Here is an 18,133-nt window from a genome sequence, read left to right as displayed (position 1 = left end):
TAATTCGTTGCGTACATTATAGTTATTATTATAATTACTTATTTTTTTTCATTTGTTTATTTAAATAATTAATTGAAAATTAAATATTTAATTATATAATAGATTGAAAATACTTGTCAATCCAGTATTATAGTGAAAGAAACTAATTCAGAAGGTTGCATATATGGGGGAACCAAGGCTTATGAAAAAATGTATTCCAAGACCAAACACAAAATAGTACTAAAAGAGAACAGAATCAAACGTGTAGAACAGGATATCGGAAAAAATATTGATTAAAATTCCAATAAAAATAAATAAATGATAAAACTTAAAAATATAATTAATTATAAATTTATTTTATAGTACATGGTCAAGTCATCGAAAAATGATGTTTGGCCAGTTTTAGCGAGGCGAGGCTGGTAATTAGCGCCAAATAATTTTTTTTTCAAAATTTCTAACACTTTAAATGTTACAACTAACATATATTCTTTAAGAGATAATATGTTGAAAATTATGCTTTTCAGGATTGGATAATTTGCAAATGCTGTTATTGGAATAGTTTAAGCATTATTTTCGCGCACATACACACCAAAAAATAGAACGTGTCTCGTACAAATATTGTTTGTATACCAGATATGTAATTTAACAAGATTATGCAAGGTACAAATAAGTAAAACATTGTATTAAAGTATTTTTAATATTTATTTCTTTGAAAAAATAATAATAATTCGATATTTACAATGTGAAAATGAAACGATTTCATTTGCGAAATAAAAAATATATGTTTAAAAACCAACAACAATCATCAACAATTTTCCCGGGCACTGATCACTATATAGTCCCTAGTGATGAAGACACTTATTAGTAGCAGTAGACGATTTTGTGAATAGATGACTCAACAACCTCCTCCGCACTACGATTACTTCATAGTTTTTGATTCAGACAGGGAGACGACAGAAACAAAGAGATAGGAAATAATGTGAAATGTGGTTGGTTAAGCACATAGTTCAAGCTCATTCGTTGTTTCCATGGGAATATCTCAATCAGAACTCTTATCTATGTACATAACTGCCTGTATGTATGTAATATATATACATATAAATAGTGGCCCTCGAAACGGTTTGATTTAGTTATCGTCCTCCCGAGCTCCAATAAATACGTTCATAGTCAACAAGACATGTGTTGTATGAAATTAAAATGCTTCAGCAAATTATCAAAAGGAGTGCCTGGATTTGAACAAGTATCACTCATAAATTTGCCAATGCAACCATGCTGGCCTTGCAGTCAATATTCGTCCTGGCACTGTCCGCGAATTGAATTCCGAAAGGTTCAAGGAACGATAAACACTCATCCTGGGAATTGTAAGCCAACTCATCCGAAACAAATTTCAGCGAAATGTTTTGCCGATAGCTAAACAGTAAAAGAAGATTTTAATAAACGACTCAAATCTAGCAGAAAACTTGTTACAATTATTATAGTAATAATAAATAAAAATAATTGACTTTTAGTTGATTGTACTAGATTCAATAGCTTCCACTACGAACAAGTTTTCTCTAAAATTAAAGCGTATACCAACAAAGGAAAAATAAAAACAAAGAAAACAAATAGACACTAATTAAAGAGTTTTTGATACCCACTTAGGTGTTAAGCTGAAAAGGAAAGTATTCCGCGCCTCCTCGGGCCCCAATTTATATATACTCACCATTTTATAATGCACTTCAAATATTCTTTCCTCTCGCGTTCGATAAACCAATCAACGAGAAAACCGGACATTTTCGGAGCCACAACGTATAGTTTAAAGAATCTGTGAAAGTTTCCGCCACCCCAAGCGGAGCGCAGCTTCATCGCGAATGAAATGCATTCATCCGTTTTCTCGGAGGACGTCAGAGACTTCATCACAGTCATAATATCTTTAAACAAAAAATAAGTTCGATAAAATAATGTTCGTTGAGAAATATCAAAAATAAATACCAAGGGTATTTTTTGTAAATATGTAATAGAGGATGCGATAGCCCATGAATTCGTTGCAATTTCTTCCGCCAACTTCTGAATATAACATCTTCAGTTGGGTTTGACATTGGTTGAACTCCTCGTGATCGCCCTTCTCTAAAGCTATCCTAGCGTGTGTTTCATACACTTCAACTGTAAATTCATTGCGAACTCCTTGAACCTAAATGCACATTGATTATATAATTAAAACAGGTATTAAAAATATTTATTACCGTTAGATCTTGTCGTATGGACTTGAGTTGGTCACAAGTGTAAAAGTAATCGCGTTTCTGGATCCATTTCGTTTTAACATTCTGCAACGAGCACTCAAGGACTTCAACTGGACGAACTTCACACGCCTCTGGAGCTTTGGTTAAGCGCAAGAAGGATTTTTCCAAATCCCTACATGTACCGACAATGTGAAATTCAGTCCAGTCAAAGTCGCCGTTTGCGTCCTCGTGAGCACCATCGTACTTAAAAGAAGCCCTATGTTTCCTCAATGGACTAGAAATCACTGTATCGGCAACATTCGATGCAGATTTTGAGGTATTATTGAATCGAGCTGCGCGCTGCTGCAACAGCTGAGTATTTTCCTCAACAGCGCCGAATTCAGAGTAGAAATTAGACTTCTTGTCTTTTTGTTTTTGTTTCTTTGTCTGTTGCTTGCTGTTGTTTCCTGCAAATTTATTCTTGCCTAATCTTTCAGACAATTTTGGCTTGTTCTTCTTTGCACTCTTGGTTATTGGAATGTAACTTTCACTGCTGTTACTAGTTGAACTGAAATAAAAAAATGCATTGTAATATGATTGTCATATTAGAATTTCTTCTATATCACACCTGTCAGATCTCCTTCGACGCGGGCTCTTGCTCGGTGATTTTCTATGGTAAGGGGACCTAGATCTAGACCTAGAAGAAGAACGACTGCCACCTCGGAGGGTTGACGCGCGAGCACCCAATCTTGCTCCCATTGCCGCCGAAAGTCCTTTCTTAGGGGGATTCTGAAATTGGGCCAATTGACCCGGTACCATCTTGGGCACTAAATTGTTCCGTTCGCTCTGTATACTAGGCAAGGGTTCATTTTTCCAATCCCTTATGTTCAGCTCGCCAGCTGCCGTGGCCGAGGTAATTTTACCTTTAAGTACAATATCAACCTGATCTCTGTCAAGTTTGGTTTTGCACTTGGCATAGCATCTCTCTATATATTCCTTCAATTCGTTGGGCCATTCGTCTGTGGGATTGTTGTATGGATTCGGTATCTTTATAGGTGGCTTGGGGGTATTAACAGCATTATTATTGACGACAGATGGAGGAGGTGGTTTCGATGTGTCTGGGGGTGGCGGTAACGGAGGTAATGGGGGCATTATTTCAGGTGGAGGTGCCGGCTTTTGCTCCGGAGGCGGCAGTGGCGGGCTATTGAAAAACATTGTTGAGTTATTGAAAGTGTTTTGCATCTTAATCTGCTGTTGATTATTCTTGTTGCGTTTCCGCTTCTTTTTAGCTGCGCCGCTGGTCAGAGAATTATTCTGAGGTATTGATGGTGCAGAAGGTCTTGCATTCAAGCTAAATCTAATGTTTCCAAACTTTTGCTGTTGAGCGAAAAATCCTGGCGTCTGTAATAAAGGTGGCGGTGCTGGTGTTGGAGGTGGTGGACCTGGAGGAAGTGGTGGATTGGGTTTGTTTTCTGCAGCATCTTCTAGCTTTTTCATGGCACTATCATTCTGTCCATTGATTTTAAAAGGCTGTTGGAACTGTGAATACCCCATCATGGAATGATATGGATACTGGTATTGTCCATAGGGGTACATGCCTGGATAATACATAGACTGATAGTTGTATAACCATTGCTGTTGGGCAGCCGCTGTGACCGCTTGTGGAGGACCTGAATTTGTTGTAGGCATCGTGTTTGCTGCAGATGAAATCGCGTCAGCGGATTTCTCATCCATTTCTCTCAATACCTGAATATTTATAAAACACAAAATGGCTACCAAATCGTTACTAAATCGTCCAGCATTCACTTACCTAGAAAAACTCAAACCAGTGCGATTATATCTTTTATTTTATAATTAAATTTGCCTTAATAATGTAAAGTTTCATACGTGAAATACACTGCACTAACAGAACTATGCGCAAACCATTCTATTACTTTATAAATAAAGAACATGAGCAACATATACCACTTCAGCAACTTCAGTGACTAACCACCATATGTCAAACAGTTTTTACGATAATCAACGAACTACAACGAACCATTGACGAATGACGACAAGCATATGCATATCTTCATTTAATAAATATTTACTACCTCATTGATATGATAAAGTGGTTTACACATTGTAAAACATTATTTAATACAAAATCTAATCTTAATAATATTTATTTGTATAACTATTTTTAATCTGCTTGTCCAGCGCCATCTTTCGGTAATATTTGAAAGGCTGTGCGCAGTCCTGCACAGGGGACCTTCAGTTGTTGGTTAATTAATTGCTCGCTAGGTGCGTAAAAAAAAAGATTACAATTTTGCCGTATCCCGTGAACCCCCCTTGTCCTGCATAACCTCATTTATAACCAAAAAATATTAAATAATAACATTTTAATCATGAATTTTATTTTATCCAGTATCAAACAAATATTAAATCCTCAAAAAATATTTGAAAGTAGGTGGTGTGTTCAACCAAAGCGTATTCAAATAATTATATTATCAATTTTATAGGTGTTTATCGTAATGCTAGCAAAAAGACTGGTGGAAGTACCAAAAACACAAGTACTAAAACTAGAGCTAAGCATAGGGGTTGGAAGAGGCAAGATGGACATAAAGTAACTGAAGGTACTATTCTAGTATTGCAAAGGACACTTCGTTTTCATCCAGGACTCAATGTAAATGAACTATTCACAGATATAAATAAAAATGTATTTTATATATGAATGTTCCATATATTTTAGGTGGGAATGGGAAGAAATGGAACGTTGTTTGCCATGGTGCCTGGTAAAGTAGTTGTTACTTGTGAGAAGGCTAATCCAAAGTGGTCTCATACTTGGGTGGATAGATGTCATGGACATCGAATGGGAACTGAATTCTACAAAAAATATTTCAATGTGTTACCAGAGAAGCAACACCAAGATTTCAAGTTAATAGAGCAAATTTAAATAATATATCTAAGTAGTAATAAAATAATTATTCTATTAGTTACAAGACTTCTTTAAATTATTTGAAAATTCTTTTCTACTTAATGTTGTAGATAATACAGAAAATACACTTCCTAAATAAATTGTTGTAAATAATTTTTATAAAGGATTTCAAAGTATTATAATTTTTTCTACCCTTTTTAACGAAATCTTTAATACGCCATGAAAATTATAAAGTGTGGGGTGGGTTTCGGGGAACGCGCTGCACCCGCCTCGCGCTGTTCTTTTTGAAATAATAGTCTAAAATAGTATAATAATTGTGTTGGTGCATAATTATCAGGAGTTTTTTATACAATAAGTATTATGAAAAACGAAACATAAAAATAACATTTTTAAATGATTAATCTGGTAATTATTTTACGAGAAAATATTTATTTATGTCATTATTATTCAAATTGAGTCAAATAATAAGTCTTTATAAGCTTAGTTGATTGGTTTGTAATTTTTTTTTGATGCCAGATAAATTCATTCATTTGTCATTTAAATCTCAGAGGATATACATGTTGGCGATGAATAATAGAACAAAGAAGGAGAATTAAGAAGTATTTTCATTTGCTATTACGAAATTTATTTTCATATCATATGGTTGTTGCAATGAATAATTATTCGTTAATATTCTTGTTGATCCATTCGCGGAAGGAAGACACTCTTGTGAAGACATCTGGATAGCCAATGCCGCATGGTCGTCCCCAAGACACAATACCTATTTGTTTGCCTCCAGAGACCAATGGACCACCGGAGTCACCGTGGCAGGCTCCTTCGCCCTTTTGAGTCAAAGTGCATACTTGAGAATCGAAAACTTCGTTGGGTGCCTGGCGTTGTTGGCAGTCTTCGACGGTTAATGTTTTTAGATTTATGTATTGCAAATCGTTCGGTACGTTTCCTGGGTAAGAGGTGGTTCCCCAGCCACTCAGGACGCAGTCGGCATCTCCACCGATGTCGCTGTCAGCCAATGGGATTGGTTGGACATCGCTATTGAATTCGAGAGGTTTGGCTAATTTAAGAACAGCAACATCATTCTTGATCAAATAGCCGTCATAGTTTTCGTGGTAGATTGCCTTGGAAATCTTATATTTAACACCACCAGAATTCAGTTTGTTGCTGCCCACGACAACGGTGAGAGTGGCAGCCAAAGAACCTTCGACGCAGTGAGCGGCTGTGAGGATCCAATTTTCGTTGATAATGGAACCGCCGCAGCTGTGGCTATCGAATAGACCACGCAATGAAATTTGATATGGGAAACTACCATCCGGAGCTTTGTTTCCACCAACAATTCTCCAACTCAAGTCGGAGGATGGAGCGGCTAGTCATGTACAACTGAATATTTAGTAATTATTTATAAGTTAGTAGAAAATTCTTACCGAAAGTACAAGATGCTGTTGCTACCAAAACTAAAAGTTTGAACATTTTGGTTTCTGTACAAATACCGCACGACTAACTTCCTTATATACGCAAAAAATGCTCAAAATAAATTTGGTTCGATTAGATAAAAATATCTGTATCAGACTGTATTCCGTGTTTATTAAATTTAGTCTATAAATAAAACAGCATTCTCACAATAATAATAACATTATAAAGATATATACAAATCAATCTTGATCGATCTGTAAATCGAACAGACTACTTGAAAGTGAGAATATTTTTGTAAAATCAAATAAGATTATTAACGCGCTGACAATTTTCATAAATATTTGTATATATTCCTATTATTACTAATGCATGTATGAAATTTTTTTATATACAATGCTTTCTAGTTTTTTTTTTCTGCAACATATTACTAAGCAATATGTAGATTTTTTTTAAATAAAGAGATTTATATCAATTTATTTATTGATATAAATTTCTATTTCTACCCCTTTCGGGTTTAACAGCCACCACAAATTTGTTGGTTTTTGGGAATCCAACCAACGACCTTTCGTATCATTCTTAAAATGTATTATACTGAGATTTAACTGATTTTTAGAATGGATATAATTCAGATATAAAACTTTAAATGTTCTGAAAAGTAACTGAAAATAAATATAGAATTCCAATTGCATAAACTTACTGTATTTGAAAAATCAGAAGATAGATTTTTGATATAGAACAATAGTATAATTAATAAAAAGAATGGGAATGTAATCAAGTGGAACATTTAGTTATTAAACGTGTAAATGAACAGAGTCTTTTCGATGTGATCTCTACGTTTTTTTTTCTGCAGATCAGATGAGTATAGACAATCTATTATATTATCATATTCAATAGATATGTCAACTAGCAATAACTAAATCGACAAATGAATTGGAATTATCCGACTAAGTGACTGGCATTTGAGTCAAGTGGACCACCAAGTTGAGCATGCTTTGCCTCTGCTGGTGGTTGGCGCTGGTAGAAAACCAGCGCTGGGTAGCCGATAGCTCACGGACGTCTCCAAGAGACGATACCAATTTTTTCTGTCCTATTTTTATTTTATTATTATTGATATAGTTAAATGTTATAGAAAATGTTTAATTTTTAATTATATTTAAAAAATAAAATTATTCACTGATACTTTTCAAATGTTTTTAGTTGATATTTATTATATAAAAATATGTACAAATATTAATTTATTTTATATTGTAGAAACTATTTTTAGATAGTTTGGCTTGATTAACTAATATAATTTACGACAAATCTTTATCAGATGTTATAAATCAGTTTAGAAAAAGTACTATTTGAGTAAAACAAAAATATTGCAGTAAAAAAAAAGATTTATTGACGTAATTTCATTTAGTTAGAAATGTTTTTGTTGATCCAATCCAAGAAAGAGTAAACCCTGGTAAAGACATCTGGGTAGCCGACAGCGCATGGACGTCCCCAAGAGACGATACCAATTTGCTTGCCACCAGAGACCAATGGACCACCGGAGTCACCGTGACAGGCGCCCTCACCCCTCTTGGTGAATGTGCACACCTGAGAGTCGTACACCGGGTTTGGACGTTGACGATCTTTGCAGTCGTCAACGGAAACAGTCTTCAAGTGAATGAATTGCAAGTCGTTGGGGGCGCTTCCTGGGTACGAAGTTCTGCCCCAGCCGCTCAACACGCAATCTTCGCCACCACCGATGCTATTATCAGCCAAGTTGATGGGTTGAACCTTCTCGTTGAATTTGATTGGACTGGCCAGTTTCAAAACGGCGATGTCATTCTTGATCTGGAATTGATCGTAGTTCTCGTGGTAGATGGCCTTTGAAACTTTGTAAGATTCACCACCGGCGCTCAATTTATTAGATCCAACGACGACAGACATGGAGGAAGCGGAGGCACCTTGTACGCAGTGAGCAGCAGTCAAAATCCAGTTTTCGTTGATGATGGATCCACCGCAAGAGTGGCTTCCATAGCTTCTCAAGGAGATCTGGTATGGGAAAGCACCATCTTCGGCTTTCTCACCACCGACGATTCTCCAATCCAAATCGGCGGAGGCGGCTGTTTATTATGTTATATCTCATTAATTAGCAATAAAATAAGAAATTAAAATAAGTCTTCTTACCAAAGGCACACCCCAGAGTAGCAACCAAAAACACGAACTTGATCATGGTATTTGTTGATACATTCACAACAAGCTACAGCTTTATATACCGAGAATTTAATGAAAATGAAAAATATTATAGATTAGATACTATTGAGAACATAGTTTGGAAATCTAATAATACTATTTTTCAAGGGTTACAAGAAAACAATATTTTGTAAGCATGTAAAATGAATGGCGAAAGAAAGAAAAAATGGATTTATCTTAACTATTGAAATTAAAATAGATTATAAACACATGCATATACATATATGTAATTATGTATCTATATATATTCACCCCCCATAGACTAAAGAGACACAACACCCTCGACCTCCCCTTTAGAAACTAAAAGTTCGTGTTATTTGTGAATTACTGTGAATATCTTTTTATTTGGTGTTGTCAGAATTAATTTTTATTTGGGTTGTTTTGTTATCACAATAATTTATAGTTAAATATGAGTTTGTTGGAAGTCTTCCGATGGGAAATCGTTCCGGTCCACTCTTATTTTATTTTCTTTTTTTTGTCTTATGACCAAAACATATTCCACTTATTGCCAAAAAGGTTGGTTATACATATATCCATTTAATATTTATTAAATGCAAATTTAGACCTCGACCGACTCTTTCACATTATTTGATGTATCAGTACAACATTTAATATTTCCACATTTAATATATTTGCAATGGAAGTAAAGTAAAACGCCGATTTACCATGGTTCGGATTAATCGAGATTGCGACTGTTTAGTATTTACTTCTTTTATAATAATTCAACATTCCACCTGAGTCAAGCGCTTTCCAGATATCGGAGTTTGTTTAATATTGGAAATCACCAGCCATAACCAGCACCAATATAATCAAAACCACGCACAAACCCCCAAGCTACCCCTCCCCCTGCTCACGACGTCAACTACGTACTAAGTGACATGGCACCAGAGCTAAGTTTACTGCAGAGTATATATAGTATTGTTTTGATTTATTGAACCGGAAAAATTAGATATTTGGCCACATGCGCAAGATTGTCTTGTTGCGGCTTTGGATTTTTTCATACAATTATATATTTTTTACAAAATAAATACATGTTAATAAAATTTCAATTAAAATATTTATTATACAATTTAACAAATATTGTTTCTTTAGATTTCTATAATCAATTACTATTGAAAACGAATCCTACGAATATTGGATACTGCAATCGTCATCTAAAAATCGAGTAGTAATGTTGTTTGATCATTAAAAATATATTTCTAATTATGGTTTAAATATACTTACGTCTTCTATCCAGTTTACTTAAAAATTGCAGCATACCAAGGGTATTTTCTCGATGAATCCGCAGGGTTTCGGAAATATTCCTTTCGGTATTCCTATGAGAGCTTCTGGACATTCATTTATGTTGATGCATTGTAGATTGTTGTACGTGCTATCGCACGGAGTTTTCTCTTCTGTTGATATTAATTTCTTTATAAGCATGAGAAAATACAACTATGATTATGTTTTACCATTGAAGTGGATTTGCGATTTGCACACCGCAAAGAGCAGCACAAGGAAACCTAACGTTCTGCACAAAGACATTTTGGAGATTGAATACTTGTGTAAATAAGAATGCACATGGGAACCAGTTTTGCAATTCGCCGATGCCATTAGGACCTTACCTTTTTCGTTTTCCTCTCTTTGTCTTACAAGCAATTAAAAGCTATTTTTACACAACTCATTTGAATGCAAATATTTGTCCTATCTCGTTTCCCTGAAATTAACTTTACATTTACTGTTTAACTGTATATATTTTATATTTTGTAGTATATATATATATATATAAAAATGTGTGTATAAACTTTGATATGAAAAACATTCGTTAAATATAATTTTCAACTAAACAAATTTAATTTTGAACTAAATTAGATATAATTGTGATTATTTTAAAATTATCTAAATATTTTAAAGTCTGTTACGATGATCTATCATAGTTTTTATCAATTGAACTGTACGCAAACTTTAATTAGATAGAGAACATCTTCTCCATTCTAAAATGTTTTCCACAATTGTAAATTTAATAAAGAACATACAAACTATTTAATTTAACGTCATCTTCAAAAATTAGACAAATATTTTCCAAATAATGAACTTGATAGCAGAAAATTGTGATAATAAAATAATATAAAATTATCAATACCCACGATAAAATACTGCTTGAATTGACAAAGGATTTAAATTTGAAAAAAAGGATGGCACGTAATTACTGTGTACCAAACGCAAGCATGAATTAAGATGTCCGTCACTGAACCAATTGCCCTATTTAGATTTTATTCTATCCTCTAAACTTTCCACTACAATACATATTGCGATTGGCGTAATGCGTCGAAAGGACGCAGTTAAATGGAAGAGGCTCCTCCTAGAGGGAGGTAGCAGGCGAAAGCAAAAAAAAAAAATAGATTTTATTATTTTTATTTCGGAAAACGCAAACTGTTCTTGAGTATACAAGGTATAGTTCATGTATTTTGCGAAATAAAATTTAAGGTGATTTTTATTTACCGGTAAATTTTTTTAGAAAAAATCCGTTTGACAGGTAAATTACCGACATGTTTTTTATTGAAAATTTTGTATGAAAGTTCTACTATTTATTAGCAAACAATATTTTTTTAGTGTAAAAGGCAAAAAAAATAAAAATCGTAGCCGTGGAAAATCGGTTCTGATCATTAAAAAAAATGTGATTTTACGACTGGCATCGGAATTTTTGTACCCAAAATTTTAATTAATTCTTTACAAAATATGCATTTTTTTGTTTTTCAAAAAACAGGTGCAATATTTGACATTAGTAGGAAATATTATAAGTAGCAAAATTACTTGTTATTGTTGTATTGTATTTGGTTTTATTATGGTAGTTATGTCAAACAACTATAAAAATCTTATTCTAAAAAATAACATAAAAAAAACTATTACAAAATTAAAAATATTGATAAATATAAAAGTATGTGTGTTCAACCACTGCACATATCACATGCGCCCGGATTTTGCAGTGAACAAAGTAAAGCAGCTTCGTTATCTTCAACCCTTTCCTTCACTTTAAATAATTTTGATTTATCAACCGTTATTTGATTGGGCATGGCGGCAGGTTTCGTGCGTAAGTAGTAAAGACCAGTCTTTAATCCTTTCCTCCACCCATGGAAATGCACCGAGTTCATAACAACGTACGATGGGTTAGCTATGTGTATGTTCAGGCTCTGACTCTGATCAATAAATGCGCCACGATCTGCGGACATGTTGATCACAGTCTTCTGCGAGATCTCCCACACAGTTTTATATAGTTTCTTGATATCATCTGGAATACTGGGGATGTTCTGGATGGAACCATAGTTGGCGATAAGTTGGTTCTTCATGACCTCGTCCCACAGGCCTAGTTCTACCAGATCTTTTAATAAATGATGATTGATAACTGGGAATTCTCCAGCTTGCACTCTGCGAGTGTAAATATTACTTGTGTACGGTTCGATGGACTCATTATTTCCTAAAATTTGGGCAGTACTAGCCGTTGGCATAGGAGCTAGAAGGAGAGAATTCCTGATTCCGTGCTTGGCGATTTTTTCTTTTAAGGCAGCCCAATCCCATAAATCTGTTGGTGTTACATTCCACATATCATATTGTAGAATTCCCTTACTGGCCGGAGATCCTTCGTATGTCGAGTATGGTCCATCTCTTTCAGCAATTTCACAGCTGGACTCTAAAGCTCCATAATAAAGAGTCTCGAATATCTGTACATTAACCTTTTGTGCTTCTTCGCTTTCGAACGGAATCCTCATCAAGATAAAAGCATCGGCCAATCCCTGTATACCAATACCAATTGGACGATGTCTCATATTTGAGTTTCTAGCTTCAGGTACAGGATAATAGTTGATGTCGATGATCTTGTTCAGATTTCTAGTAACTAGTTTGGTAAGTTCCTTTAATTTGATGAAGTCGAAAGATTTATCTGGCTTTACAAACATATTAACGGCAATGGACGCCAAATTGCAGACGGCAGTTTCATCGGGCGCAGTATATTCCATAATTTCTGTGCACAGATTCGAGCTCTTGATTGTCCCCAAATTCTTTTGGTTACTCTTTGAGTTGCAGGCATCCTTGTACAGCATATAAGGAACACCAACCTCAATTTGCGAGATAACAATTGCGCGCCAAACTTCTCTAGCCGGTATCTGTTTGTTATATTTACCTTCAGCTTCGTATTTTTCATAGAGCTTTTCGAACTCTTCGCCCCAGCATTCCGATAATCCTGGACACTTATGAGGGCACATCAGTGACCAGACACTATCAGTGTCTACACGTTTCATAAATAAGTCTGGTATCCACAAAGCATAAAACAAATCTCTGGCTCTTTCCTCTTCATTTCCAGTATTCTTTTTTAGATTCAAGAATTCCATAATGTCAGCATGCCAAGGCTCTAAATACACTGCAACAGCACCAGGTCGTCTACCACCTTGGTTTACGTACCTCGCTGTATGGTTGAACACTTTCAACATAGGCACAATTCCATCAGATTTACCGCCTGTACCAATAATTGGTGTTCCTGCTGCTCTAATATTATGAATATTAATTCCAATGCCACCAGCAGACTTTGAAATCATTGCACAATCAGAAATGCATTTATAAATACCAGCAAGTGAATCTTCTGGCATCATCAATAAAAAACATGAGCTCAACTGTGGCTTAGGAGTGCCTGCAGAAAATAATGTTGGACTAGCATGGGTAAAATACTTTTCAGACATATAATGGTATGTCTCAATTGCAGACTTAATGTCCTCTCCATGTATACCCACAGCTACTCTCATCAGCATGTGCTGAGGTCTCTCAACAATCTTGTTATTAATCTTCAACAAATATGACTTCTCCAAAGTCTTGAAACCAAAGTAATTGTATGAAAAATCCCGATCATATATTATACATGAATTTAAAGTATCTGCATTCTTCATTACAATATCATAATGCAATTGTGATACTAATTTAGTTTGTCTGTCTGTTTCTATATCAAAAGCATGGAACAAATCACTTGTGACATCTGCAAATATCAACAGTTAGCACATTTCAAATAAAGAGTTAATTAATAATTCTACATACCACTGAATTGTTTTTTTGTTTCCTTATGTAAATTAGATACTGCAATGCGAGCAGCCAAAATACCATAATCTGGATGTATTGGGGACAACCAAGCTGCAGTCTCTGCAGCAAGTGTGTCTAGTTCGATTGTTGTCACACCAGCATATAAGCCTTTAACAACATTCAGTGTAATTGTCAGAGGATCAACAAATTCTGTATTTAATCCATAGCACAGCTTCACCAGCCTGGACGTAATTTTATCCAAATAAACTTCTTCTTGGCGTCCATCTTAATATATTTAAAAATAATTAATAAAGAAATTAAGTAATGTTTTTAAATATATTTACCTCTTTTAATAACGAAGTGCTTTTTCGCAGCCGGAGAATTGGCCATGATAGCTCGTACTATTTTATTTATGTAAAATGAATTACACGTTAAGTAATAAAACTGTATGAACAAACCTCAATGTAAAAGAGGAACCTGACGAATGGCGACGAACCAACCAACTCCACAAAATCGCGCCAAATTTATTGTTGTCTAGAATAACCAGCTGTCCTCAAAATGTTGAAATTACTATATTTAATGAAATAAGAAATTTTATTAATATAAAAACAATTTGCCTGCTTAAACAAAGGTTAATATTAACTTATAAAATACTTGTTAAAACAATAATATGATATTTCAAACATGAAACTGAAGTAAATAACTACTGTTTTAGTACTCCTCATAATTGTCTCTATAGAATTGGCGGGAAACCCTCACGCATGTGCAAATACAGTAGAGATTATTTATTTAACATTAGAAATGACAGCGAATTTTACATGGTTTCTTTTTTATTATTTTAGCCGTATCGGTACATTCCACTTGCATTGCATTTTTTATTTGATCTGATATTTGATCTCATAACGGATTTTGTGATACACGCATCAAGCATAGTCATGCATTTACCTTTACATCAGTTTTCATAGGCTTTCCATGCTTTTCTGTCATGCTTATTATTTTTGGTATCCTTCGTATATGATTTATTTGATATAACTGGCATATAAGCACCCGTTGTAGTCATTCTCTTAATAACGCAGATTTGCAATAATTCGTGGTAGGCCATGAACAATGAACCACATATTCTTTGATTTTCCCTACTCTATTCTTGAGAGAGATTACAATATAAAAATTGGAATTTCCAACGTCTATCTGTACCCTGCTATTAATAGAGAGCCCCACATCTATAGGTCTATATTGAACTTCATGAGATCACAATATGATCTTTCCAACCTGCGAGTACTGCGGTGGAGACCACCTGACGAATGAGCAGAACGTGAGACTCAAAGACAGGGAGTGTCCAGAATATAGAAAGCAGAAGACAATAAAAGAATTAATGGGTCGGAATAAATGGTCTTTTTTTGAAGTGAGAGAGGCTGTAAGCCCGAGAAGACAAAACATCAATATCAGAGATTTTTCAGCTACAAACGCGGAGCAAGAGGTTCCACGCACTAACAATCCTTCAGTTTTTACCAAAAGATCGTATGCATAAGTTACTTCCGCCCCACCCCCTCAAAGTAAAAGAAATTACACCAAATCGGTACCGGCACATAGAAATAACCGCTCAAGTCAACAAAATACAGATCAATCAAACAATTTACACACAATGAAATCTCCGAGGTCGAGACAAAACAATTATTCTGAAAGAAAACATCTCCTCCTGTATATGAACACCCGTCCAGGCACATCCGAGCAGACTCAGCAGATGAAGCTGTTGACTCCGATGAGGAAGCGATTGCTCTATTAGAAGTCCTGCTTCATAGAATTAAAAAAGATCGCTCTCGGTTTCACAAGAACTCAGTACCAGAAATTGAATCTCTCATAAAGGCCTTGACTCGCACANATCCATTCCAACCAATCAGACTTAAACAGAATATGTGACACAAACGACATTGATGTCGTTTTATTAAATGAAACCTGGCTACGTCTAGGTGTTAGATGCTCTGTTCCCAACAGACGCGAAGATGGTAAGGGCGGAGTCTCGATCCTGGTGAAGTCCTCGATCGCTTCCTCCATCTCTTAATCTGACCTCCAGCACCTGGCAAGACACCTTCGGTAGCGACCACTAGCCCATACTATGCGAGTTCAGTCCTCCTCGTCAGCAAAGTCAACAAGTCATTCGTTCCTCACAGCCTTCACCGTCCACTAGGATCAACTCCAAAAGGATTCGCTGGGAGAAGTACAGTGCTGAATTGGAGCAGGAGTTCAACAACAACCCAGATGTGGATCTGGGCACGCTGACATCCGTCGTCGTCGAGGCGGCCAAAGCCAATTCAAAATCCAATCCAGCAACCAGGCAACTTCCATCTTGCCCTTGGTGGGACGACGAATGTTCAATGGCTGTTGCCAAACGGAGAAGGCTACTGAAAGTGTTTCACAACACCGGGAGCTGAAACAAAGAAATTGTTGAAGCTCACTTCAGAGCCTTTTGTGAGACACTAAGCAGGGATTCTCCGATTTCTTACGTTTGGAAGAAAGTGAGGGCGTTCAATCACCACAACAGGAAGACAACGCCTCTAAACAGAGATGCGAACAAGGATTGGCATGAGGAATTCCTCAGGAAATTAGCTCCCGACTCTGCTCGAGTTCCAGAACACTTTCTCCTGTCCGCCTCTCCAAGCGTTGATGCTGAGATGACCAGCCCATTTGATTTCGGAGAGCTGACTGCTGCTTTGAGTCGTGCCAAGGATTCAGCACCGGGAACAGACCTGGTAACAGCGGCAATACTGAGGAATCTTCCGGAAGTGGGAAAGCAGAGTCCTGATGCTGTATAATGAAGCTTTCAACAACTGCTCTTTCCCTTCAGCATGGTTTATAATTAAAATAGTGCCTATTTTGAAGAAAGGAGCCGCCCCCGATCTGGCAGCCAGCTACAGACCGATTGCGCTGATATCCTCGGTGAAAAAATGCCTGGAGGTAATGCTGAAAACTAGATTGGAGAGGTTCGTCGATCCAGCTTTCCAAAGATCCAGATGTTCGTACATAGGTCTACCACAGGGCAGTCCATTAAGCCCTCTTCTATTTAACCTTTACATTCATGCCATCAACGACATCCTTACGGAGGGCGTGGAAGTCTTAAGAAGAGACTGGGGCTGCAATCCCATCACAATGCTGACCCTGTTTAAGGTTTTCATACTGCAGGATTACTCCCTGTATAGACTAGCAGCCGGTGGAATTCGGGTGGAACTTTGCTGGGTTCCGAGTCACCAGGGAATCACATGAAATGAGCAGGCGGACGAGGCCGCAAATGAAGGCCACTCCATCGACGACCCCTTGGATATCAAGATCCCTCACACAGACTTCTTTGATCATAGGCATTGGCAGAATGGCAAAGGAAGTTTGACAGTGATTGTGCAACAAAAGGGAAGTATTACCCTCAGTTGAACAAAGTGATCGGTGTGAAACCTTGGTTCGTGGGTGCGGGCATCTTCAAGAAGTGTCAAGTGTCATCAATTGGCAGGCTGGACACACCCTCGCTCCAATCCACCTTCACAGAGTTGGACTGGCCAACACAGATCTCTGCTCCTGTGGAGAGACAGGAACAGTCAACCACGTCCAGTTTGGATGTCCAAACAACGCAGCATCTACAAGACATCTACCAGTCCACCATCTCCAACCATCTCTTCTGTGAACATACAGTTGCCAACTTCCATAGACACTCATTTGGCGGAAAATTGTCCTGAAATTTTTAAGGCTTTAGCCAATTTTGTATTGACCACGGATACTTCCTTATAAAATAACAGCCAATCATCACTAACATCCATTCCGGTCCCCCCAACATCTTTTCAGAATCGCTGGGAACCCGATTCGAACTCCACCTATCCTCTAAACTTGCCACTATAATACAGATTGCGATTGGCGTAATGCGTCCAAATGCGTCTAATGGAAGCTAATGCAGCTAAATGGAAGAGGCTCCTAGAGGGAGATAGCAGGCGGAAGAAAGAAAAAAAATACTTGTATAAAAACCTTACTAACACATTGACGACGGCATGACCCACCGGTGGGTCATTAATTATAAATAATAGTTTTGTTGCTATGTACGCCACTGATTTTGACTGAGAATAACCTTCAATATCTTAAGTCAATTACAAACTTCAAACGCCAATACATTTCTTATACATATTTTAATAATTCTTGAAGCAATTTAGAACAATAACGTGATATTGTGTCATAATTGCCGCTTCTCAGCTCCTAAGTAATCGAAACGCAACGGCATTGAAAATACAATATGATTATCAGAAGCAGATATTATTTCTGTTTCTAAAAAAAAAACATTGCTAATTTATTCAAATACAATACAAGCTTAGAGCACAAGATTATATATTCGACTTGA

The 18,133-nt window shown here is 36.3% G+C and overlaps 5 protein-coding genes across 6 annotated transcripts; 1 reads left to right on the top strand and 4 right to left on the bottom strand.

The window, feature by feature from the left end:
* Positions 1–820: 820 nt before the first annotated feature.
* LOC108559929 (leukocyte receptor cluster member 8 homolog) lies at positions 821–4,174 on the bottom strand. The gene is made up of 6 exons (XM_017917316.1): positions 3,988–4,174; positions 2,806–3,923; positions 2,202–2,745; positions 1,951–2,149; positions 1,682–1,889; positions 821–1,389 (listed from the first exon to the last, which is right to left on the bottom strand). Exons 2-6 carry the CDS (start codon positions 3,909–3,911, stop codon positions 1,227–1,229), a joined length of 2,220 nt encoding a protein of 739 aa, XP_017772805.1. The 5' UTR covers positions 3,912–3,923; positions 3,988–4,174; the 3' UTR covers positions 821–1,226.
* A 298-nt stretch (positions 4,175–4,472) lies between these two features.
* Positions 4,473–5,155, top strand: LOC108559925 (50S ribosomal protein L27). Its single transcript, XM_017917313.1, has 3 exons — positions 4,473–4,622; positions 4,679–4,842; positions 4,909–5,155. Exons 1-3 carry the CDS (start codon positions 4,565–4,567, stop codon positions 5,110–5,112), a joined length of 426 nt encoding a protein of 141 aa, XP_017772802.1. The 5' UTR covers positions 4,473–4,564; the 3' UTR covers positions 5,113–5,155.
* Positions 5,156–5,696: 541 nt separating this feature from the next.
* Positions 5,697–6,614, bottom strand: LOC108559923 (chymotrypsin-1-like). The gene is made up of 2 exons (XM_017917311.1): positions 6,513–6,614; positions 5,697–6,454 (listed from the first exon to the last, which is right to left on the bottom strand). The coding sequence occupies exons 1-2, from the start codon at positions 6,556–6,558 to the stop codon at positions 5,754–5,756; spliced, it is 747 nt and encodes a 248-aa protein (XP_017772800.1). The 5' UTR covers positions 6,559–6,614; the 3' UTR covers positions 5,697–5,753.
* Positions 6,615–7,862: 1,248 nt separating this feature from the next.
* LOC108559921 (chymotrypsin-1-like) lies at positions 7,863–9,603 on the bottom strand. 2 transcript variants are annotated; one of them, XM_017917307.1, is made up of 3 exons: positions 9,390–9,603; positions 8,659–8,737; positions 7,863–8,594 (listed from the first exon to the last, which is right to left on the bottom strand). In XM_017917307.1, exons 2-3 carry the CDS (start codon positions 8,702–8,704, stop codon positions 7,900–7,902), a joined length of 741 nt encoding a protein of 246 aa, XP_017772796.1. In that variant the 5' UTR covers positions 8,705–8,737; positions 9,390–9,603; the 3' UTR covers positions 7,863–7,899. The 2 variants fall into 2 exon arrangements, with proteins under 2 accessions (XP_017772796.1, XP_017772798.1); XM_017917309.1 differs by having other exon boundaries at positions 9,459–9,603.
* A 1,938-nt stretch (positions 9,604–11,541) lies between these two features.
* On the bottom strand, positions 11,542–14,785 carry LOC108559931 (ribonucleoside-diphosphate reductase large subunit-like). The gene is made up of 4 exons (XM_017917321.1): positions 14,710–14,785; positions 14,109–14,334; positions 13,783–14,049; positions 11,542–13,723 (listed from the first exon to the last, which is right to left on the bottom strand). Exons 2-4 carry the CDS (start codon positions 14,152–14,154, stop codon positions 11,652–11,654), a joined length of 2,385 nt encoding a protein of 794 aa, XP_017772810.1. The 5' UTR covers positions 14,155–14,334; positions 14,710–14,785; the 3' UTR covers positions 11,542–11,651.
* Positions 14,786–18,133: the final 3,348 nt, after the last annotated feature.

This window comes from Nicrophorus vespilloides, unplaced genomic scaffold, assembly GCF_001412225.1.
Source record: "Nicrophorus vespilloides isolate i.1.1-1 unplaced genomic scaffold, Nicve_v1.0, whole genome shotgun sequence".
In the NCBI taxonomy this organism is placed as follows: domain Eukaryota; kingdom Metazoa; phylum Arthropoda; class Insecta; order Coleoptera; family Silphidae; genus Nicrophorus; species Nicrophorus vespilloides.
The sequence above is the reverse complement of the archived record's forward strand: the minus strand, read 5'-3'. Positions and strand labels throughout refer to the sequence as shown.